Source organism: Bicyclus anynana, chromosome 8 (assembly GCF_947172395.1).
Source record: "Bicyclus anynana chromosome 8, ilBicAnyn1.1, whole genome shotgun sequence".
Taxonomy (NCBI): domain Eukaryota; kingdom Metazoa; phylum Arthropoda; class Insecta; order Lepidoptera; family Nymphalidae; genus Bicyclus; species Bicyclus anynana.
In genome coordinates this window covers 5,795,946-5,820,541 of record NC_069090.1, presented here as the reverse complement: position 1 = coordinate 5,820,541, position 24,596 = coordinate 5,795,946, and the positions used below count along the sequence as shown (strand labels likewise).

Here is a 24,596-nt window from a genome sequence, read left to right as displayed (position 1 = left end):
ATGTTTGTTGTATGAATTTTTTTGAATAACGTCACTTTTTAGTCAATAATTAATTAATCCCAGCTTCATAAATACGTTTACTTTTTAGTTTGAGGTTGCTTGATCCTGCTTACCACCAATAACATTTTAAACCAGAACCCCTATTCATCACCATGATTGTTTACAAAAAGAATGCAATCTTGAACTAAAGTGTAAACATATTTTAATATTCATATTACTAGTTGGATGTTTTAGACAGGAGTCATTATTCCGTTAACTATTTACATATTTACAAATTAATTTACACTATACCATATTCCTATTTGCTGAGTTACATTGTTATTTCCTCAAAATATTGTAAGTTTATTATTTTAATAATACAACTAAGAGATTTAGCTTTTATTAATTTATATATGGGTCATTCCACGTCAAATCGACCAATAGTTGGACTCGACCCCTTTCGATTTGGATAAATTTTGGTCAGAAGTTTTCTTTTATCCTATAACGAAATTCTGCCGAAGAAAAAAAATTAAAAAATTTTTTTTCAAAAGTTATGCAAAATCCAAAATTTCACTATTTTCCATATTTTTTAAATTTATGTTTTAAAAATCTTGAAAACTATTGCAATTAAAAAAATCGCTTATGGTAAACTTCAAAGGGGATACTTGGGGCTATTAAAAAAAAAATTCCAAAAAAAAATTTTGAAAAATCTCCGATTTGTGAAATTTTGAATTTTTGAAAAGTGTCAAAATTGACCGTCGACAATAAATTTTTGGCTCAAATTTTTTTGTGTACTACCTTGTACCAATCTTAAAAGATTCTGAAATTTTTGGAACTGTGTTTTTTGTTTTTTCAAAAATATGAATTTTTGAAATTTGTTAAAAAAAATTTTTTCTTAAATTTTTTTTTTTTTTAATCAGTTTGGCGAATCGCGTAATTTTGATATTTTGAACAGTTGAAATTTCATTTAGTGGCATAATGATGAGAAAAAAAACATTAATGACATTTTTTGGGATCATTTTCAAAATAAAACTCGTAAAAAAAATAATACTGACACCTGTATTATCATTTGATGTTAAAGTAGAAGAAGTGGTGACATCTGTGGCGTGACGTTTGAATCTTTACGTGTAAGATAAAGTTAACCTTTCTGATTTTTATTTCGAAGACAGTCATCATTCTAAGTAAGTGTCTAGAAATAACTCTTTCCAATTCTAAACTTATAACAATTATCTTATCAAGTGTTTAATTTGAGGACATTATCTAGTTAAAATTTTGAGTGCAGAAAAAATAAGAGATTAGTGATGGAAAATAAAAAGTGTTCGATTGGATTATTTAAGAATGAAATATGCTCTGAAGAAAAATTTATTAATTGCAAAGATTTTTCTGACGAAGATCAGATTACTCTGAATTCTAGAAGTGGTACAGACGTTAGTTTTATTTGCTCTCAACCTGACAAACAGTAACGATATCTACGAGTTCGTTGAAGAACCAGATATTAAAAGCAGGTAAAAATCTGAAATTTCTGTGTTAGTACTTTATCTATTTTAAGTTTGGATTTAAAGATTTAAGTCATATTAACATTTTTCAGGTTAAGAAAAAGAAAAGGAGCAACAACAGTAACTGAAGAATTGAAGAAAAAAAAATTTTCGTAACAGAATGTCAAGTAAACTTACACGTAAAAAGCCCTATTAAATAAATTAATAACCAATAATAAACAAATATCATTAATGTTTTTTTTCTCATCATTATGCCACTAAATGAAACTTTAACTGTTCAAAATATCAAAATTACGCGATTCGCCAAACTGATTAAAAAAAAAAAAAATTTAAGAAAAAATTTTTTTTTAACAAATTTCAAAAATTCATATTTTTGAAAAAACAAAAAACACAGTTCCAAAAATTTCAGGATCTTTTAAGATTGGTACAAGGTAGTACACAAAAAAATTTGAGCCAAAAATTTATTGTCGACGGTCAATTTTGACAATTTTCAAAAATTCAAAATTTCACAAATTGGAGATTTTTCAAAATTTTTTTTTGAAATTTTTTTTTTAATAGCCCCAAGTATCCCCTTTGAAGTTTACCATAAGCGATTTTTTTAATTGCAATAGTTTTCGAGATTTTTAAAACATAAATTTAAAAAATATGGAAAATAGTGAAATTTTGGATTTTGCATAACTTTTGAAAAAAAAAATTTTTAATTTTTTTTCTTCGGCAGAACTTCGTTATAGGATAAAAGAAAACTTCTGACCAAAATTTATCCAAATCGAAAGGGGTCGAGTCCAACTATTGGTCGATTTGACGTGGAATGACCCATATACAAATTATGTAACAGTAAGTGTGGTGTGTAGAATGTATGTATGTATGTATGTGTGTCTTGTTTTACATAAACATGTGTAATCAGAAAAAAACCTAAATTTTAAAAATCTAATTGGCATTATTTCGAGTTAAGCTGGCCATATTATTTATTGGCAGGCCAGCCAAAACGTTGGTCATGTGTAAACATGTAACTTCTGTTACGTACGTACAAACACTCGCACATGTTTGTGCGAGTGTTTGTACTCGTACGTATTTGTATGTCTGTCCTTGCGTGTGTATCTATGTATGTTCGTGTGTTTTTTTTCTGATTGTGCCAGTGTCGTAGGTTCCTTAATGGGACCTCAGCGGCGTCACCGGAGGATTTGGGCGAGCGCAAAAGAGTCGCCTGATGGGGCCCTAAGGCAGAAGCAGAAGAGATTGGCGGAACAATTCTCTAAGGGCGTCTCCTCTGAGACTCGGACCTCTGACGGCCGTTTTGGAAGGGTGTTATGGCCTGAGTGATCAGTCCGGGCGCCCCCGAGGCAGTGAGTTAAAAATCCCACGTCCGTGTGTGCAGATATCGAGGACCTCGTCTTCGCCGGCGAAGACGCTGTGTAGCTGGTATTGGAGAATTATTGTCGGTCGTCATGTCATCGTCAGGATCATAACGGGCGTTTTTCGAGATGGCAGATCGGCGTTGGAATCGGGGGTGTAGTGTCAAGACTCAATCATTTGTTGGTTTGAATGTGTGTGTGCGTGTGTGTGTGTACATGTGCGAGTGTGTGAGTGCGTGCGCTAACCTTAAAGCAGAAGAGTGCAGGCATGCAGAGCGAGGAGGAGGCGGCGCGCGCCACACTCACCTCGCCGGCCGCGCGCGCCTCGCCCTCCGCAGAGTACTCGGCCGAGCTGGACGCAGTGCCGTCTGCCGAGCCCTCCGTCACGCCCGAGTCAGTCTCTTCTAGTTCGTTTGTGTAATCTGGAATTAAGTGCACTTCTCATCATCTTTAAAATCCTACTATCCTACTAATATTATAAACGCGAAAGTTTGTATGGATGTTTGGATGTTTGTTACTCTTAACGCCGCTACTACTGAAGCGATTTGGCTAAAATTTGGAATGGAAATGGATTTTACTCTGGATTAAAACATAGGCTACTTTTTATCTCGAAAAATCCATGGTTTTCCGAGATTTGCGAAAACTGATGATTTTAATGATATGAATGTTTGTTACTCTTTCACGCCTCGACTAAACCGAATTAGCTAAAATTTGGTATTCAGATATATTATAGGCTACTTTTTATCTCAGAAAAATCCATGGTTCCCGTGGGATTTGTGAAAAACTCCCACGCGGACGAAATCGCGGGCATCCGCTAGTACCTATTTAAGTAGACAGATTGAGAAAGCGTTTGGAGTATTTCTTCTGTTTGCTCGTAAGAGCGGGTCTGCAACCATTTTAAAATGCCCAGCCAGCCAATCCAGGCCGGTGAGGTATCGATGGTCTCACCCAAGGTAGGCAGCGAGTCTTCGCCGTCGCTGGAGTCGGTGTCGGGCGCGGGCAGCTCGTACGCGAACAACTCTTGCGCAGTGTTTGCGGACACCTTCGCACCGTCCTCTAGTACTCGACCAATGGTGGCCCCCGACAACAGAACGAGCAGCATCCTATATGACACACAACGTGATAATTTATAGACAGCCTACTTCTTCTTCTCAATTAGAATCCAGGTAGGTCTGTAAAGGTATTCCACGTAAATGAGTCTTCGTACAGCCGTGCGGATTATGACTACACAGAGGGTAGTAAGAAGAGCAGGCGGAGCATTATTCATTCACGAATCGTCAGGCGCTTGTTGTCGCTCGTATGTTTGCCTTTACCCTCTGTGATCATATTCTTACACCACTGCACCGCGAGGGCGATGTTACGTTGTTTGCCTCTATTTTTCACTTTTACGACTATTTCGTTACAGATCGCGAGCGAGGACCGAGTTGTGCGATTTGCCTATAATCAAGTAAATTTTAGTTATGGCGGATTTATATTATGCTGACGTGACGCCACGTGTCGTGCCATGACGGCAAGTGTTTACAATAATATGTCGTGTGTAAAATATTGCTTTAGAATTCTTATTTTAGCAATTAATATTTTTAAAATTAGGTAAATTCTATTCTTTAGTACCTTCAGCTATGTAACGAAAATACAAAATGATAACAAAATGTTTGAATACTCACAACTCTGGTGATAAGCCGCACAACTCCGATAGATTCCTCTTCAAGTCCAAGTACGTGCCCTCAGAGTTGATCCTCACACCGTACTTCACTGGCACTGACCCATCCAACAGGATCACTATGACAAATAATACAAAACTAGAAATTAAAGGATATTAATCAGACTTTTAACACTTTTTGTGACAGAGCTCGTCTGTGCAAACACTACTACTGCCATGGTAATTTCTGTCGCCAATCAAATCAAAAATCATTTATTTCAACTAGGCTCAGTTTACAAGCACTTTTCACACGTCAGTTGACTTTTGTAAAGATTCTACCACCGGTTCAGAAGGCAGGTTCTGCTGAGAAGAAACCGGCAAGAAACTCAACAGTTGCTCGTTTAAAAAAAACATACAGTATTATAAATATTCAATATACATTCTTCCTTTCTTGTGTTCCAGTCAGAAGTGTATGTTGACGTTGTATTTTCAGGCAATGAAGGTTTAACACCTTCATCATGCACACCCTGCAAAGTGTACCTTTGTTTATAGGGGATGCTTTTCCATTTACCATCAGTAAGACCATTGAAGTCTGTCTGTGATTTCAAAATAACCGTGTTTTCTCAAGTGCTTATAGTAATTTACAGGATACCATAACACAAACAAGATTTAATTTTCGTTTGTCAGTCTGTTTGTCCGGGCTAATCTTTTTAGACAGATTTTAATGGGACTTTCACTGGAAGATAGAGGAGGTAACTCAGCCATATATATTTTAGGCAAAGGAAAGCGTGTTTATCGATCGCCGTTTACTGTTCAACTGGTTTAATATAACTTAATACATTGGGTTAGTAATGTGTTCTTGAGATGTTAGTATCGACATGTGCGCGCCACATGTCGAGTTACAATTTGGTACATTGTAAACTTATGGATAATCTACGAACTAAATATTAATGTGGATATGCTAATAATGATTAAACAATAATATTTGTATGGATAACGCTACAGATAGGCTAATTCTTATCACGGAAAAAATCCAATAACCCGCAATACTACCTCTAACGGTGGCGCGCACGTATGACTCCATGGGCAGCGGCAGGCTGAGCATGTTGAAGGTGTCGAAGCGCACGGACTCGCCGCCGCACGAGCAGCAGCGCACCTTGGACTTGAGCTGGCCGTAGAACAGCTCCGTCATTATGGAGTCGTTGCGCGCCGCGTACGCTGCCCACGCCTCTGCTGCCACCACCTGAGATATTTAGTTTAAAAAATATCATCATTGGATATTCGACCAACGTTTGGATGTTGCATGAACCAGCTCTAGACTAAGGGCCCCGTATGGGTGCGAAACTAGTCGGACATACTCTGATGTATCACACGAGTTATTAGCCGTGTTTCATAATAAATGAATATAGTGGTATTTTTAATTCGAGGAAAAAGGCTTATATTATTACTTTTCTACCTCGCAAACTTCTCCTAGTGGCCGAACCTGCAGGCGCAGACGCTTACGACGACGAAGATGGCGACGAGATATGATGCGGATATGACACCGCTCTAATTCAGGACAGCGATAATATCGCAGCCCACGCGGGGCACTCCACCGGACTTGACAGTGTCCTAACGCAGGATAGCAGTCCGCGCGGGGCAGTAGATTGACATCTATTTATACCCCTCAGGCTGAAAGGCCTTAGTCCTTGTCCAGAAGGGGCGAATTCGTCGCGAATCGTATCGCGCAAATTCATACGCGCGTTGTCGAAGTATTAGACATCAATACATCGCGTCCACAAGCAATCAATCAATCAATCAATCAATCAATTTTTTTCTTAGCAGATACATGCATTATTTATACAGGTGGTCGGTAGATGTAGATGGTAAATGCATCTTGCCAATTAGGCATGCAAATTATTTATTAAGTATTTAATGATTTAAAAGACAATTTCACCATTTAAAATTTACATCTTTACAGCATCACGCGAATTCAAAATACGCGCGTAAATCGCGTGCACTACGCCAGACTCCCGACGCGCGCTTGATTCGCGCGAGTCGAGATACTAGGGACGCCTTATTGCGTCCAGTTAACGCGCGAACTCTAGAGCGAGTGCACGTTCAACTCCATGTACTGAATTCCTCCCCGTATGCTCGCGCATTGGTACGCACCTTGTGGATGCAACGGTCGCGCGAGAGAATCGCGGCAAAATCGTCCTTTCTGGACTGAGCCCCGAAAGGAGCTGGAAGAACATGACCAGGGGAACAAAACCCGCAAGGAGGCATAGGTTTGAGGCCCGTACCCCCACCTGGATTTTTATCAGGGAGATGACCTGCCGGTCTCATTACCAAGGTCACATTTTGAAAGTGACACCAAGTTGTGATGCATGCGTCACCTGGTCCGGGCGGCTGTCCGAGTCGGCCGCGGAGGGCAGCGGCGCGCGAGGCGGCGGCGCGGCGCGGTTGAGGTCCTCGTGCAGCGCGTCCAGCAGCCAGGCCAGCAGCTCCTGCGCGTCGTGCTGCCCGCCGCCCGCCAGCGCGCGCGCGTGCCGCGACACGCACCAGCGCACGCGCAGCGGCGCCACCGACCGCGCGCTGCACGACCACACCTGCACACAAGTGTACACGACATCATCACGTAAACTACTATACAATTACGATCCTCGAAAATACGGTTATAATATACATTAAAAGAAACAAGGAATTGCTAAATTTTATAATATAAAAATAACTCTTGAATTCTTGAACCAGGTGGACTGACGACATCGAGAGACGAAGGGATTCGCTGGATGCAGACGGCTCAGTATCGTGATGTTTGGAAGTCCCTACAAAAGGCCTATGTCCTGTAGTGGACGTCCATCAGCTGATGATGATGAATCCTTGAATGTACTCCTAAGCGCAAATCTCGAGAATGACTGACCCGATTTTGCATATTTTTTTTTAGAATATTTCTTGAATTACGAGCATGGTTTATACAGAGATAAAAATTTTAATATATGCCTGAAAATGTCTAAAAAATACTTAGGGTAGGGATGGTGTAGAAGTGGGGTAGGGGTAAGGTAGAAGTAGGTCAAGGGTATCAATCACTTTTAACACAAATCATTTCATTAAAAAGTTTAGTAGAAAGTCAATCTCAAACTCAGGGCCGGATTTGCCAGCTTCATGAAACTGTCTGACAGCTTGTTCAGAAATTTTGTTGTCATTTGACATAAAGTAAGAAAGTGACCAAAACTTACGGAATAGATATCCAACACTTATCAGAAGTTAATTAACCCCCCAGTGTTTTAGTTAAGTATATTTTAACTAACCTCTTTACACAGTTCGCCATAGCGCACCGCTAAAACTCCTTTGGTCCCCAGCGGGTTACTGGTGTTCACTTCATACATGTGCATTCCCGAGTTGAAATACTGTGTCAGTGGGCCAGTGTTCCATACCTGGACGAAAATTCATAATATCAGAATTTAAAACTCAGTCAACCAATCAGGACTCAATAAGGTTTAGAATATATTAGTCCTTTTACTTCCAAGTTATATTCAGAATTTGGTGCGTCCGACATAAAACAAATATGCCCCTGATAATTGACAATAAGGTTACCAATAATTTTAAACACTGTCTCCAAATGATTCTGCAATTGCGAAATCTTGCAAAATTTGTTCTTTGTTATCGAATATACAGAAGTCTGGAAAGTAGCTTAGAACGATAACACCCCAACACTATGTTGGCTATAGTCATAATTATGTCTGACTCCCATGAATATTACATACACAAAGTTTCTGGAACGAAGTTCCTTATCTGCGTTGCGAAAGGGGACTAGACGGAAAAAATTAAGACCAAAAGTTGTAACGACACTTTTTGCTATAATAGTAAGACGAGCGGCGTGCGCGTGTTTCACTGTCTGTCTCTCTCTCTCATAGAAAGCAAGCCGTTTCGTCTTTCTATTTCGCATTGAACAATGTGGTGTCGCAACGATTATTAGTGTATACAGGATTTTTGTAAACCAAAATAAATAATAAAAAATAATAACAACTTCGATCCATCCGGGTGTCCCTTGACACTTCTCAAGTTTTTTTTTTATTTATTTAACTTGTTTGTACACCACAATAAGGAAATACATAAAACAGAAATATATTATACAAGTAGTAGAACACAAAAGGCGGTCTTATTGTTTAGTACCGTATCTTTACCAGGCAAGTTTTTCCCTAAGCCTAAATAAGAAAAAAATATTACAAGATTGAACTGCACGTCCAAGTTTGAGCAGTATGTACATTAATAAATATTTTGTTCCTAGCCCCAAGGAGAACATCATCGTCAACGATTGTACGAGTATACTCACGCTCTGCAGGGCGGCGTTCATATAGCAAGTGTTGCCGAGGTTGTGCAGGCCGGTGGCGCCGGCCATCTGTGACACCGTCAAAGTCTCACGACGCTCCGCCCAGCGGCCACTTCCCGCCCCGGTACTCGCGCTATTAAACAAAACATTATAAAATCATTATCGAAATTCATGATACCATAATTTGAAGTAATTTCTTTGTGAAAGAGCTTAATTAAACAATGTTAAATGGGTTGAAAGTACAATGATTTATGACGCCATACATTATTGTTTTATACCGCGGTTCTTGGGGGTGCGGTTGCTGGTAAAATTACTAGCATATAACTTCCTACTACTACTCAAAATGTACAGGAGTTTGTAACAGGCTGTTAAAGAAAATGGTAATACCATGGCATTGGTGTTTATGAACACAGTATGTATAAGATAGATATTTGATTAAGGTAATATAAACAATATTAATTTTTGATAGTACAAGGATTAAGGTATATCGATATCATCAATATATCAATATCAATTAATAAAAGTTAAGGGTTTCATAGAAAACTTGATTTAAAAATTATGTATTCATTCAATTTTTTCAAACGTTAAAACGCTGTAGTTAATTTTGTGATGTCACAATGTTACTTGATGTCATTATAGGAACTAATAGTTTTGTCTAACACTCCATTCGGTTAAGGTTTAGTGTTAACGTGACGTCATGAAACAGTTAAAATATAGACCATCATGTACGACAGCGTTTTAGCTTGTATTGCCAAAAAATAATTAAAAATATAAACTTTTGTAAAAAATATTATAATTTCTTTTAAATCTAGAAGAACGCTAATGAACAATTTAAGACCCTTTTTATTAAAGAAGTGTCAACGACCCTATTGTCACATTAAAACACTGACCCCAAAGCGCCGATCTCCTCCGGCCAAGTCAGGTCCGGATTCCTCACTTCCAGCAGCAGCCTAGTCCGCTCGTCGAGCCGCAGCGCTTGTAGTGTCGGCCGCTCGTCGTCCAGCAGCAGGGCGGCGCTACCACAACCGCTGCCTGCGGTGTTTCCGAGCGCCCATAAACGGACATCCTCGCGGGCTAAACCCAACGCTCCGCATAGGAATTCTGTCACCTAAAACCATCGATCTCTTATTAAAAAGTGGATGGACAATCAGCGACCAAAAAACGTCCCCACTCACGCCCGCCCCACCCATGGCGCCCATCGCACCCAATGACGTTGTAAAGTTCTCACCTGTTTGACAGTGGCGAGCCTGGAGAAGGCAGCGGTGTAGGCCAGTTGTCTCTCCGGCGGCGACGGCGCGCACAAAGCCCCGCCCACGCTGCCCACGCCCGCTCCGCCCATGGCGCCTATTGCACTCAGTGACGTTGTTCCTGCAACAACGTCTAATGTTATTATCATTCATGTTTTCATTCTCAGTGTATTTAAACGGTTTACTACAAGGTTAGGCCTCGCTCTTTATAGAATAAAGATTGGACCCACTACTCTGTTTGCGGGGTTTTTTTCAATTCTTTACAAGTTAGCCCTTGACTACAATCTCACCGGATGGTAAGTGATGATGCAATCTAAGATGGAAGCGGGCTAACTCGTTAGGAGAAGGATGGAAATGCACACTCCGTTCGGTTTCTACATAGCATCGTGCCAGAACGCTAAATCGCTTGGCGGTACGTCTTTGTCGGTAGGGTGGTAACCAGCCAAAGCCAAGTTTAGGGTGGTAATGTCTGACAAAGTAACGATCACAGATTTTGATGATACTGGCTTAACGTGCTATCCGCAGCACTGGGTTTAATACCACCAACTTCGCAACTTCTGGTTGAATTTCTTTTTATAAAAGCTCAATATTTCATAGCCCGTCCCAGAACTTTATAAAATAAAGCCATATAGGCTAATCACTGAACCAACAAGACAGTTAACTGTTGGTTTTTTTTTTTTTTCAAAAATCGTTTAGGCTATGAGAACATTTCTTCAAAATCAATTACAAATTGTTGTGTCTTTCATTGTTGTGTCAAAGCTTTCTATTACATATAATAGAATAGAATACATACTTTGCGGGCTCGGGACGTGTCTCAAAATCTTCAGCTGCAGTGGATACAGTTCTAATTCCACGTCCGAGTTTGGTGGCCTTATAACCTGTCGCAAAAGGAATTATTTTTTTACAACATTAATTTTTTATTCGACAAGAACATGTTAAAGTGATGTGATGGAAGATTCATAATATACAAATACGACAACAGGCCTAGGAGAAAAAAAGATCACTTTGACGACATAATAATATAGTTCTCTCTTTCGTCTCATTGCAATGTAAGAGAGAACGACATTTGTTGCTATGGGACCAATGGGAGAGTCATATGTAGTCAATTAAAAAAAACTCGTTACCTCTTGGCGCGCATATTAAGGGATCTAAACTCTTTATAGGGAAAAGAGTGCCTTCAATATTTCCAAGACTTGACGTCCCACCTCGTCAAAGATAGAATAAAAAAAATATAAAAGCCTTTTATTTCTTGTTTTACAAAAAAAAACAAGAAAAAACGTAAAAGTAGTACAAGAACCCCTCTAGGAGAGGGTGAAGGCCTCCTCCAGTTCAGACCATCTCTGGTGATCTTTGGCTAGTTTAACCCATGTATTGCCAGCGATTTTTGCGATGTCATCGTCAAAGATAAAACACGATAAATAAGACTACGACATACATAACTAGTTGTATAAAGGTCGCCTTTATACTGCTAGACTGAAGAAATATTACCTGTCTGGGCAGCGGGTCGGGGGCGCCGTACCACAGCGCCAAGGCCCGCCACAACGCGTCGGGCACCAACTCGAAGTCCCTGTGCTGCGCTAGCGTGATGTCCCTCCTCAAGTGGCCCCCCTCGCCGGTGAGCGTGCGCGCGGGGGCGGCGCCGGGGGCCAGCAGGCGCGCGTTGTCCACGGCCCCCGGGTGTGGGGGCCCCCGCCCGATGCCGCTGCTCACGCCGCTGCTGCCCCCCGCGCTGCCCAGCGACGTGCTCTCGGCCCGCCACAGTAGCGAGCCCATCGATTCTGCAATGTTAAATATGACTATACTATTAATCATTGACCTCTTATAATACAAGGGCGCACAATCGTGTAGAAATTTTCACTTAAAAACTGGCCAATTTTGCTTTGACAGTTTTAGAATTATTGGTAAAGAAAATTATACCTAAAGGCTTTTAAATATAGGCCAATATTCAATAAAATCCCAAATTTAGAGTAAATTCAACCTTAAGGATTGAGTTTAAGGTTGAATTTGCAAATGCGACTACTTGAATTGAGTGCCAAGAAGTTGTGTTTGGCACTCATTGAGTGGGGACGTTTTGTAGTCGCTGATTGTGCATCCACTTTTTAATAGGAGATCGATGCTATTAATCCTTCAAGTTCGTTGGCACTTGATCATTTTAGACTGTACAATATGCATGCCTCCAAGGCTAGATGCGGCCCTCGAGCGGGCTGGCGGAATTCCACAGAACAATTATTGGCGATCTCGTCCGTGATTGCGAAGCCCTTTGCAAAACCAGTTCAAATACCATTTCCAAACGTTGCTTGCGACATTTGTCAATTTCTTTTCAGAAAATACGTCGATTAGCCGCATGTTAGGCATACAAGTAATGCACTCACCGGTGGAGTTAGTGGTGAAGCTGTCGTCGCAGACCACCGCGTCGTCTAGGTGCGGTCTCGTGGCCCGGCAGCACGAGTGCGGCGGCGCCGACGCGTACAGCAGCCAGGCGCTCCACCACTCCGCCGACACCAGGTACCAGAACTGACCCACCGCTAGACCGCGACACGTCTCACGTCGCACCCAACCCAGCACTGGAAATATTATTCTAGTGTTAGATACATATGGGGCACATAGTTCGAAGAGCCGTCATTTCATGTCATTTTCTGAAGAAAACGAGCTTAGATTTGGTATATATCATATACTAAACTAGAAATTTTTGCCCGTTTTTACACAATTCAATTGCACAAAAAGGTATTTTTACGGAGCTCTTTAACCGACGAACACGATTACAACTATTTAACATCGATACTATACAGACAGTTTCTATAATCGCATTAGATCGATGATCATATACTTTGCCAGAAAAGTAACGTCTAGCGAGGCAGGTCCTATACAATAATTGGTCTGAGACTACAACAGGTGGACTGACGACATCAAGCGTGTCGCAGGTATTCGCTGGATGCAGATGGCTCAGTATCGTGATGTTTGGAAGTCCCTACAAAAAGCCTATGTCCTGCAGTGGACGTCCATCGGCTGACGTGATGAGATACATATATTATGCTAGGGAGCGCGGAGTCAATCAAAGATAATAGAGGAGCATAGAATAGTTAGTGTGACGTGTTCCTAATGCCGATCATAGATTCTTACTTCTTTAAATTATTTAATTGTTTTGATGAATAGATGGTGATAATTAATGTAATCTCGTGTTGTTTATTTAATTATTATAACGCCACTTCTGTATAGTAAAAATAGTTATAATTTTTAATCTCATTTAACTAAGTTAAGTTAGTTGTTAAGGGTTCAAACTTTAATTCGAGAAGTTCTAGAGTTCAATCGACGCCCGTTGTGAACTATTATCGCTCCAACTTCTAGCACAAGTTTTTCACTTAGGAGGAAAGGACTAATCGTCATTATCAATCGATTGACTTAGGTGCTATCATCGCAGGCAGTCGCAAATTTCCACCATTCCCTCGACACTAGGTACCAGAAGTGGCCCACCGATCTCTCTCTCTAATCGGTCCCTCATGACTGAGAATCGTGACTTCCTTGGCGAGTCATCTTTCGGTATACAATGCTCCTCCATCGAGTACGGTCGCTTGTCATTTGGACGGCACTGTAAAAGCTCCTGTTTCCTTGAGAAGATCGGACCATCGGTTTGGAGATCTACCTCGTCGCCGTTTGCCTTCCACATTTCCCACCACAATATTTTTTTCCAAGTTGTAGTTACCACGGATTATAGTTACAATTGAAGATACAATTACCTCAGATAAGTCCAGGGTTAAACGAGAAGAGGAAATTCTAATTCAAATCAGATTATACCCTTGGCGTGGATTGATGGATTGAGATCATTATACTGATAAAAATATTTTAAAGTAGATCGTGAAACTATCTTTCATTATTTGACATATAAGTATCTGGATTAGACCAAGGTCACACATTCGCAACTGAGTAATAGACCCGAATCCAAATACTGTATACCTACTTATTAACCGATATTATTGGGACTTCACCGTGACAGCCGTGATAACCCAGTGGATATGACATCTGCCTGCGATTCCGCAGGTTGTGGGTTCGAATCCGGTCCGTGCATTTTAAGAAAATAAATATTACGTGTCTCAAACGGTGAAGGAAAAACATCGTGAGGAATCCTGCATAAAGAGAATTTTCTTAATTCTCTGCGTGTGTGAAGTCTGTCAATCCGCATTGGGCCAGCGTAGTGGACTATTGGACTAACCCCTCTCATTCTGAGAGACTCGAACTCAGTAGTGAGCCCAATATGGGTTGATAATGATGATGATGACGAATAGGACTTCTACTGTAAGATAGAAGATGTTATAGAGCAACATATAGGCTACTATGTATCCCGGGAAATAAAGTTTCCGTGGGGATTGTGTGTAAGTGTGTATATATCTTTGTTCCTCCTTTTCCAAAATTTTTCAAATTTGGAATGAAAATAGATTTTACTCTGGTTTATAACATAGACAACTTTTCATTCCGCAAAAATCTGTGGTTCCCGTGGGATTTGTAAAAAACCGAATACCACGCGGACAAAGTCGCAGGCGTCCGCTAGTATATAACATATAACCACATTAATTTTATCTCCATTATTATGTCACACATAAACATCAAGTTATATTGTAATAAATATTAAAACTGATAATAAGTAGCATAAATATTATTAAAATTTATTTTGCAACTTTGTTTAACCTCGCCACAGAATGTACGTGATGCGTTGCTTAGTAACTGGATGGTCCTAGATTTGATCCCTGAGATATTTTTTTGGTATTTAAAATTACAATATAAGTTTAGTCTGTTGACAAATTTCGGCCATTGCTAATTACCCTACGAACAAAAGCATACATGCCTAATCGTAAGCATTGGAGCATTTGGAAGCAAACCATACCCTTTTCAGCAGGATTATTCACTAGCTCGGCGACATTAGTAGGCTTTACTTTGATACTTAAACGTAACATAAGTACATCTTCTATAAAAACAAAATGGTAGTTAGTTAGTAGTAAGTCTTTAATAGATATAAATTTGGATTTATATTTAATTATAATGTTATCAAATGGGTCTATAGAAAAATACTTTGTGCTATATTCTCATAACTTATATTAAATACATAAGTTTCGATTATGAATCGTGCCATTTGGGAGGAGTGCGACCACAACTTTTTGACGTTTTTATCAATATTTTAACAAAATCTTTAACAATATAAATACACGGCATTTGTTATTGCCATAGGATATATTTTACCCCCGTATTCGGAACTACACTAGTGAAACCGCGGAGCGTTGCGAGTATTATATAAAAATGATAATTATATGCAAAAACGTAAGTGTACGTGGTTAAGTGTGTAAAAAACGATAATTTCCTGGCACCGGTAGTAGGTAAACTACTGAAAGTAATGTATTACATTGTATAACACCATCGTTATCTGTGACACAATGCCACACTACACTTGACACGGATAGCTTCGTGTTTGTTTAGGAAAATTGTGTCTACATGCACAAACACACACACACACACACGCACAAAGACATACGTACATAGAAAGTACGGCTTTAATATATATTTTCACATTGGATGTGGTCAGAAATCGGAGACCTCTAGCGAAGACCGTGTGTGGTTTGTGTTGTCTGAGAAGCATTGTTGGCTGTAAAGTCGACGTCAGGATTGTAAAGGATGTTTTTCGGGAGTCTAGATCTACAATTTAGAACCTCAATAGCTTAACGGTAAAGCGGTCGGACTCATCACCGAGGGGTGGTGAATCCCCCGGCCCATTGGACTAGTCTTTCCCGACTATTTGGAGGGGAAGGAATATTAGTCATATTTAAAAAATATGGCAAATATTCTTAAAATAATTGTGTTGAGATCGGGGGTATAGTTGCAAACTCTGACCACTAATTATTTGGGGTGGGTGGCGACTCCCAAAATGAGTTTTCGAGAGCTACGACTAACTAATATGTTTTACACGTACGTAACACCAGTATACAAATAAGGCAAGGTCTTGAAATCTTGTGAAGGAACCTGCAGACCTGTGAATTATCTTAGTTTTCTACGTGTGTGAAGTCTACCTTTCAGCATTAGACCAGCGTGGTGGACTATTAGCCTAACCCCTCAGATTCTGAGAGGAGACAACCCAAGAGTAAGTCGAGCAATGGTTGAAATGATGAATGTCTATAAAGCCAGAACCACTCACCAATATCCCTCTCCCGATGCCTGCACTGCGGTCTCAACCCCAGCACCACGTGGCACACATCAAACAAAAGCTCAAGGAAGGGTGAAACCAATGCCTCTGCCACTTCTACACTCCATATCAGGAATTCTTCTAAACGCAATGCCATCTCTGAACCAATTATGCCTTCGTCTTCTTTCGGCGCCTCTGGTATCTGCTGTTAAATAGAAGCTATGTACATGAAGGGATCTTATTATAAATCTATTCAAGTAGGTACACCAAATTATTATGTAAATCTATACTAATCTCAGGAACTGTAATCTCAAGTTAGAATTGAAAAAAAATGTTTTTTTGTAGGTTAGTCCATTTATAGAGTAAGGTTTTAAGCTATATCATGTCATGCTATGACCGCTAGGAGCGGAGCATCAATGAATAATGTGGTAAAAACGGAGAAAAAATATACCTTTTGAGAGTTTTCGTTGCGTGCATAAACGGTTAAATTTAAGGGACAAAATCATTTGACAGAATTATTCTCCTTTTGATGTTCTAAAATGGATTCTACGCTATTTTCGTTCATAATATAGACTTTGGTGTAACCGAAGCAGAAGCGATATTTAAAGGTAAAGGCCTACGACACTTCACCACACGTTCAAAAAGAGGGGAAGTGAGGTAATCGAGGATTTGTAACAAAGAGTAGGGTCAATAAATTAAATAAAATAATCCTGCTTACCTCACTTAATATGACGATATCTTCGTTAGTAGATCCCAATCGAAACACAGGTTTCCTCCCTTCGTTGGGTACAGTGATAAGCTTATCTCTCAAGTTCAGTAGTATGACCTCAGGATCGAAACACTTCTCGCCTTCAGACTCGCCATCAGAAGGCGTGGAACTTCTAGAACCTTGATTCTTGAGAGCTTCGTTGGCAACTGTGCAGAGTATCCCCACCATATCGATGAGCTCTTTCTTATTGAGGATCCCATCTCTATCCAAATCGAATATTTTGAAGCAAACTGAAAAGACAGAAATTCAATCTGTTATTGAACTGAGAAATTACATTACCTGACATTTCAAAATTTCCTTGTAAACTTGGCCTGATTGAAATATAGTTATTTATGCCACTATCTTATAATGAGGCCCATTGTAGCACGAGTGATTTTTGTGCAATGAGGCGAAGCTGATTTTGATCGGTATGGCCTCTGACCTCCTAGATTTTGTCTCTTTTAAGTAAGCCTGAATTTTTGTAGCCAATGCCATTGAACTTTTTAAATATTAAAAAAAATATAATTTTAGCCCGGTTTACCTGTAATGATGTGTGTCCTACAGGTCATTCATTCCTACGACCTGTAGGAATGAATAGCTTCATGTTATGGTTTGAGGTTTTATATTAAGTAGACTAGCGGACTCGGTCAAGCTTCGTTTTGACATAAGTGCACTTATTCTCTATCCCTACTCTACCCTTCTATACCTCTACCCCTACCCTACCCCTACCGCTTGACTCTTAAACGTTTGTATGGGAAATAGAAAAGGGCACTTTTTAGGGTTTTCCCGGAAATTATTTGATTTTTCTCACCTTTTAAACCTTCCCTATACCTCCACGAACATTTCAAGACCAAGATAAGATATATCCGTTAAGCCGTTCTCGAGTTTTAGCGAGACTAACGAACAGCAATTCATTTTTATATATATATAGATTACGAAAAGGGAGTAGAAAAGAAAACATTTTGAATTTAACTTTTTGAAAAGTCCACAACCACTCGAGAATTTTGTTATTTTGGAAAAATAAGTAAGTCAGTAAAACTAATAACATTACTATAGGTTCATTACTGGGACAAGAAAGGATATGAAGCTTATGAGTAGAAGTATACTCTACCCTACTGCTTCAATGCAGGTTGGCGATAGAGTAATCTATCTATAAACGATCAATAGATGAAAATGATAGTGATCGAAGATAAACTTGCTTTCTGAGGCACGTAGGTGTAACACTACCAACTAGCAACATTGCCAATCAATATCTCTGCTCAATATTTTAAAGCCTAACAATAAATAGCTCGACATAATTAGTTAAGGTGTTCACATAAGTAATCTTAACACAAAAGCTTAGATAAATTAGGCTTCAAGAAAAATTTTCAAGGCCGTTTGAATAAATGGCATATTAACGATACAACAAGTATTAAAATTACCAAGGTTCTCATGGTTTATCATTTGAAAGCATTTTTTCGTAGTCATCATACTTTAATGCTTATAATAACAAAATTGTGGGTTAACCTTTCTTTGTGAAGTTATCGATAATTTCATAACATAAAACACTGTGCCATTTATCAATAGAAGACGTAACCTTGTAATAATATGTATTATCTTGTGTGCTCTGTCTTATTGCACTCAGATAGATACATCCTAACAAATAGATGCACACAATTAAATTGCAATAAACCATTTAGTAAGCGCTGTGCTGACATATCGTAAATCTGCCTTGGCCTATTTAATCACTTGTTAAATAGTATGAGCCATAGGCTGCCTGTCCACGAATGCAAAGAAAGGGAGCGTAGCGGAGAAGCGGACTAATGCGGAGCGGAGTTTCGTACTGTGTCTGTTTAACGCAGCGGAGCGAGATTGCGGAGCGGAGCTTAAATAAATAAAATATGTTAGATTTAATTTATTTAACCCCGTTTCGCTCCGCATCGGTGGACTGCCAGCCTTAGAGCCGGCCCTCAGCAGACTAGGCGTGGCGTTTGTTACTGTCGTTCTAATATTGATATCGTTATAATTAAAAAAAAATCATTATATTATATAACATAACGAACCCCAGCAACGCAAGTCCTCTCGTCAGGAGTTGGTAGAGATTGCTTATAGTAATAAGGCCGCCTTTGCATGCTAAGTTTAAGTTATTCATTTTAAATGTTGTTTTTATTTATTAGCAGCGTTTTACCTGAAATAAAACGCATATTAAAATACTTACCTCACTGGAAGCTTTTATATTGAGAGTAGCATTTCCGTTTCCGTCGATTTCATACCAGTTTTCGTACTTTTATTGACGTCACGCCTGGCTATGTGGCGCCACCTGGCGGTGTCGGGCTCGGGAAGTTTCGTAAATCGCTGAGCGCGACTTTAGCTCATTGGCTCAATATATCACCAGGCAGGAATTACTTAAAGCTTCCAGTGAGGTAAGTATTTTAATATGCGTTTTATTTCAGGTAAAACGCTGCTATTAAAATATTGACCGTAACTGGAAGCTTTTATATTGAGAGCCTGTTTGTTTTCGCCTGGTGACGCCACATTATGGTATTATTTCGCCAATGTGATTATTAAAATAAAACTTTTTATAACAATATTATCTCTAATTCGATTAGGCTTTATTTAGAGAACAAGCTAGTAACGAAGTTTGACTTACTGTGTCTGTGCATAATACAATATTCCATTTTGTTGGAATGTAGCAAAAATACATGTCTACGGTACAATGGTAGCCAGTAATAAGTATCTATTGTCTGTGGATATTATTTATTCAAACTGTCAACTCTTTGACATTCAAGTGTCATAATATGTCATCAGTCATTTACTATATTTTACAAATATTAATAAATAGAACAGTTAGCAGTGCTTAACGTGTTTTCGTTCATCTCGCGACTCCAACTCTCAACACATTCAAAAATAAATCAATGAACTAAAAACATACCATACATTTTTTGGATTGGAGTTCAATACTTTTAATTTTAGGGATTTCATCATACAATTGATATTCACACTAAATTATTTAGGAAAAACACTGCTGACCGATATAGTCGTTATGAAGATTTCTTACGTGACGTCTTTACTCATTCTGCTATAACCATATGCGAGGCGGTTTAAATTATTACAAAGAAATTAATATTAATTCCTAAAGGAAAATTATGATAGTGATTATTTTATTTACAAATAATTTCCAGCCAGAGTAAATACTTCTATCGGTTTTTGAGCCAAATTGCGGCCAAAATTAAATAAAATCATCAGATTTTATACTATGTTATCCCTATAATAAGTAATGTTAGGTCATATACACGCCTTTCAGAGTGTACCTACAAAAATATAACTATTGAAAAAATAATTAAGAAGTTACTGACATTCCAAACTGGTGGCATGGAATTTTTAGGCTTTCTTAACAATTTGGCATGAATTTAAGGATATGCTTTACAAAGTTATTGATCTCTTAAGTAGGTTACTTGAAGATTCAAGAAACTTAAACTGAGTCAGTTCTTAGACATTAGGTCATATAATGTACTAAAACTTTTACTTTTCGACTAACACTACACAAGCCGATTTTTAAGTTTTGACAGGAAATTAAAAATAATTTCAGGTTTTCCCATATTTCTTGAAGACTACCTCTAACAGTTTTGTAACTGCTAAGTCCGTTGTCGTGATTATAATAAATTTTTCTTCATTCTATAGAATTATCGGTACTGCTAGCACTCGGAATCTGAGATCCAAATGACATAAGACTTACTCTCATCAAGGCTATTAAATATATTCCTGTCAACCGATTCTGATGATTCTCTGAGAATCAGTGTAAGTGGTGGCAAAACCATAAAGCAAGTGGGAAATTCCCTATACACACTGTACACATCGTATAAAACAACTTGAGCGTAAGTTACATCTCGGGATATGTACAAGTAATCATGGACTACGTGTACCTTATTTAATGAGTCAGATCAGAATAGATCAGTCACCGACATACCCTATTTCACAATCACTTTTTCTATGCTATAGTAATGAAAGCGCCAAGTATGGAAGATGGCGATGTTGTATAACAAGTGATTTGCATGCTTGTTGTTCCTGCCGCGTATACTATTGTGTACTGTTGTGAACTTAGTGATAGTCTAATTAAAGTTACTAGACATAAAGATCTTGCAATTTTAACTGTTATATTCTATATTTAAACTCATTTCTCTTTTCCTCCGTAATATGTAACGGCAGTCATTTTGTCCAATTGAATGTTGCTTAGGAGGTGAGCTTGATTCTAGGGACATATACGAGTAGTATGACATACATTTCCTTTTTATTGGAATGCAGTACCTATTCCTCTCGTGACCATGAATACCTCAGAGGGTGAATGTTTAGTAACGCTGACCAAGCGTGGTCAAAGGCATCTGCTACTAACAAAAACACTGGCTGAGGGTGTCAGTGAAGTAGGTAGCTAGCAGTCTGATTATATTAAACAAGGTCATTCATTCATTCAATGGTAACGGGCAAGTTTTCGATATAGTCTACATCTACGCTTCGTATTATTTTCTTAGTAAATGATAAAATTGTCGATTCTTAATTCTACATATCTCTTACAAAACATGCTGCGAATTTGATAGCATTGAGAAAGTATTTGAGAAAGAGACATGTATAGTTCAAAAGACAAGGAAGTAATGTCCACAAATTCCCTGTATACAAAACGTAGGAAGCACCTTTGGGATTTTATTACATACACATGCAAGTAGGCTTGTGTCTATTCTTCAAACTGAGTTTTTGATGCTGTTCGTATTTAGCAAGTGGAAATGAGGTTAAATATTGGTCCGGCTTCAGTATTAACAACAGAGCATGGTGCTTTTATGATCCTTTGTATTTCATTAAGTAGACAATTGTTGGTATTTCTTCCAAAACAGGAGTGTGGAACGATGTTCCATATAGATTAAGAAAAAGACGAGGTTATTCGAGAGAACGGTAGGAGATAACCTCAGATTAACCTCTGTACGTTTCTGGTGCCACCATTTTCTCCCATTGAAAAAGGTGGTGAAAAAGGTGGCTAAAAAGACCGCTTGAAATGTCTATCTCAAAATACTTTAGGTTTTCTGGATGCATTAAACTTTAAAGCATACATAATACCCTTGATGGGCCTCGAGCCCCTCAAAAAGGATTCTTTTAGAATCCTTTGTTTTAATAGAAATTTTTATGTTACCGCTTATGCGTTTTTCTACATTTGACGGAGGGTATCATAATATGTTTTACCTTTTCGTTTGTTTCTAAGTTTTATGAAACCTGGAGTATGGTTATAAATTTTGCAAATAATAAACTGTATACATCCAGTAACACCTTTAGAAAACTTTGATGTATTCGGAAAAATAAGTTTCCTGCCTTTAACCTCAATACCAAAATGTACATGATGTTTTAATCTGACGCTTTCGTTCATCAGATTTTTACGCCATTGTTACAAAGTAATTAATTCACCCATTGGTTACAAATCTAGTTGGCCTATTCACTATTTTGGTCTTTATTATCAACCTATATCAAATGGAAAAATGTCATTTACCTACTGTGGGATATTCACGAGTAAGCAATAAATGACATTTTTACATAGAAACTCAATTTTGTATATGTCAACTAGCAAACGTAAAAGATAGTGAGTCAGCCTGCAAGGGCTTTAGGACATTAATCTCTTGTACATTGCTAATAAACACCCCGCGAGAGTGGATTATAATGATCATACAAGCAAGGCTGCGCAAGCGTTCCAAGCGATGGAATCTTAACATTTTTCATGCATTCCCCTCGCGAGGGGTGGCGATCACACACACGACATCGACACGGGTATTTGAATAATTTATATAGATAGATAAGATATTCGTATCCATACATCGTTGATAAACACCCCGCGAGGGTGGATTGTATTGATCATGCAAGCAAGGCTGTGCATGAACGTGTGCGCATTACAGATATATTCCGTGTTGTATGTTCCACGCGATGGAACATTACTCTTCATGCATACGCCTGCGACGGCGATCAAGGACACCGGTATTTGAATAATTTATATAAAGAGATAAACACCCCGCGAGGGTGGGTTGTAATTATCATGCAAGCATGGCTGTGCATGAGCGTTTGCGCATTGTATGTATATTCCGTGTTGTGTGTTCTACGTGATGAAATTTCAACACTATTCGTGCCTTGCCCTTGCGAGGGGCGGCGATCCTTAGTATTTGACTGGAAATACGTCTAGGAATGTTAACACTTTCTATAACCTCGTCCCCATGAGGGGCGGTAATCTATTAGTGCGGTATTTGACTGTGCAAATACGTCTAGGAATATTTAAACTTTCTATACCTTACTCAGTAAGTTGGTTTTGCAAATACGTCCAGGAACGTTAAAAAACTGTGTATACCTTGCCCCCGCGAGGGGCGGTAATCTATTAGACCTATATTTGACTGCAAATGTGTCCAGCGACGTTAACAGTGTCTACGCCTTGCCCCTGCGTGGGGTGGCGATTTATAAGGCCAGTAATTTACATCCAATCAAAATTCCTGTGCTAAATTCTGGCGGGATTTGTGAACCTTTTTTCAATGCCGGTTTGAATTGAAGTAACAATATGTTTGAGTAACTTCCAAAAACTCTTTGTCTAACTTGTCTTCGAGCATTCGTAATTTATGTACTCCTTTGAAACGAAAGCCACTGGCCACGCGTTCGTTTTATAGTATATATGTTAGACAACAGTCTATTGCTAGAACGTTCACTTTGGTTTCTGAGTTCACATTTTTAGGAAGCCCGCTGGGCCCCGCCACTTTTAATACTATTTTAATTGTTGAAAAATTACTACAAAGAAAATATTATTATATACATGCAAGTACGAAAACATTTGCAAAAAAGCAAGACTTTCAAACACATGAAGTAGTGATCCGAACGGAAAAACCGTTAAAATAATGATCACGTACTATTTTCAAATGAAATTTGAAATTTTACATAATTTAACGTTAATTACATTAACGTTGTATGTAACAACGTAATAATTACAACGTAATAAAATATAAAGTACTCACAGCGAATTCACTTCACTTATTACACTTTATCTTGCAATGTCGGGTACCAACTGATTGCAAGATGTTGCTTCGACGGTAAACAAAACGCCAATGAGCTAAAGTCGCGCTCAGCGATTTACGAAACTTCCCGAGCCCGACACCGCCAGGTGGCGCCACATAGCCAGGCGTGACGTCAATAAAAGTACGAAAACTGGTATGAAATCGACGGAAACGGAAATGCTACTCTCAATATAAAAGCTTCCAGTTACGGTCAATATTTTAATATTGTGTTTTTGTGCACACATAGTATTTCCAGAAAAGCATTGCATGTTTTTTTTTTGTTTTGCCGAACCACGTTTTTCTTTCAATGAAACTGGTGCCTTTTAAAAAAAATATGCAGCAAATTACATTTTATAATTTTCTGCAAGAGAAGATAAATTTGTGTGGTATCTCCACTTTTATTCATATATCAATAAATTTTGACTAACTCAGACATTATAAGTACATAAACGTTTTAAAATAACATAAATAACCGTAATTTGTTTGGTAATTTATAGATACTGATGTTTATTGGACTTTTTCATTAATAACTTTAAACAACTAATCGATAAATTAGAGGGATATTCACCGCCTTCAAACTGATCATGATGTTATTTTCCGCTTTTCAGTTTACTGGGTAGGTT

At 38.6% G+C, this 24,596-nt stretch overlaps 1 protein-coding gene across 4 annotated transcripts in view; it reads right to left on the bottom strand.

Moving 5' to 3' along the window:
• LOC112051627 (ubiquitin carboxyl-terminal hydrolase 32) overlaps positions 1 to 24,596 on the bottom strand; it is a 59,094-nt gene that overhangs the window by 14,851 nt on the left and 19,647 nt on the right. Inside the window, exons 5-18 of one of the 4 annotated variants that reach the window (XM_052883205.1) lie at positions 16,904 to 17,184; positions 16,198 to 16,390; positions 12,395 to 12,586; positions 11,511 to 11,800; positions 10,816 to 10,900; positions 10,004 to 10,155; positions 9,666 to 9,883; positions 8,779 to 8,908; positions 7,754 to 7,879; positions 6,842 to 7,054; positions 5,520 to 5,709; positions 4,492 to 4,606; positions 3,776 to 3,930; positions 3,074 to 3,249 (exon numbers count right to left, since the gene is read on the bottom strand). In XM_052883205.1, the coding sequence (XP_052739165.1) occupies positions 3,074 to 3,249; positions 3,776 to 3,930; positions 4,492 to 4,606; positions 5,520 to 5,709; positions 6,842 to 7,054; positions 7,754 to 7,879; positions 8,779 to 8,908; positions 9,666 to 9,883; positions 10,004 to 10,155; positions 10,816 to 10,900; positions 11,511 to 11,800; positions 12,395 to 12,586; positions 16,198 to 16,390; positions 16,904 to 17,184 (2,516 nt within the window). The remainder of the gene's footprint in view (positions 1 to 3,073; positions 3,250 to 3,775; positions 3,931 to 4,491; positions 4,607 to 5,519; positions 5,710 to 6,841; positions 7,055 to 7,753; positions 7,880 to 8,778; positions 8,909 to 9,665; positions 9,884 to 10,003; positions 10,156 to 10,815; positions 10,901 to 11,510; positions 11,801 to 12,394; positions 12,587 to 16,197; positions 16,391 to 16,903; positions 17,185 to 24,596) is intronic. The other 3 variants (XM_052883208.1, XM_052883206.1, XM_052883207.1) reach the window with 3 other exon arrangements.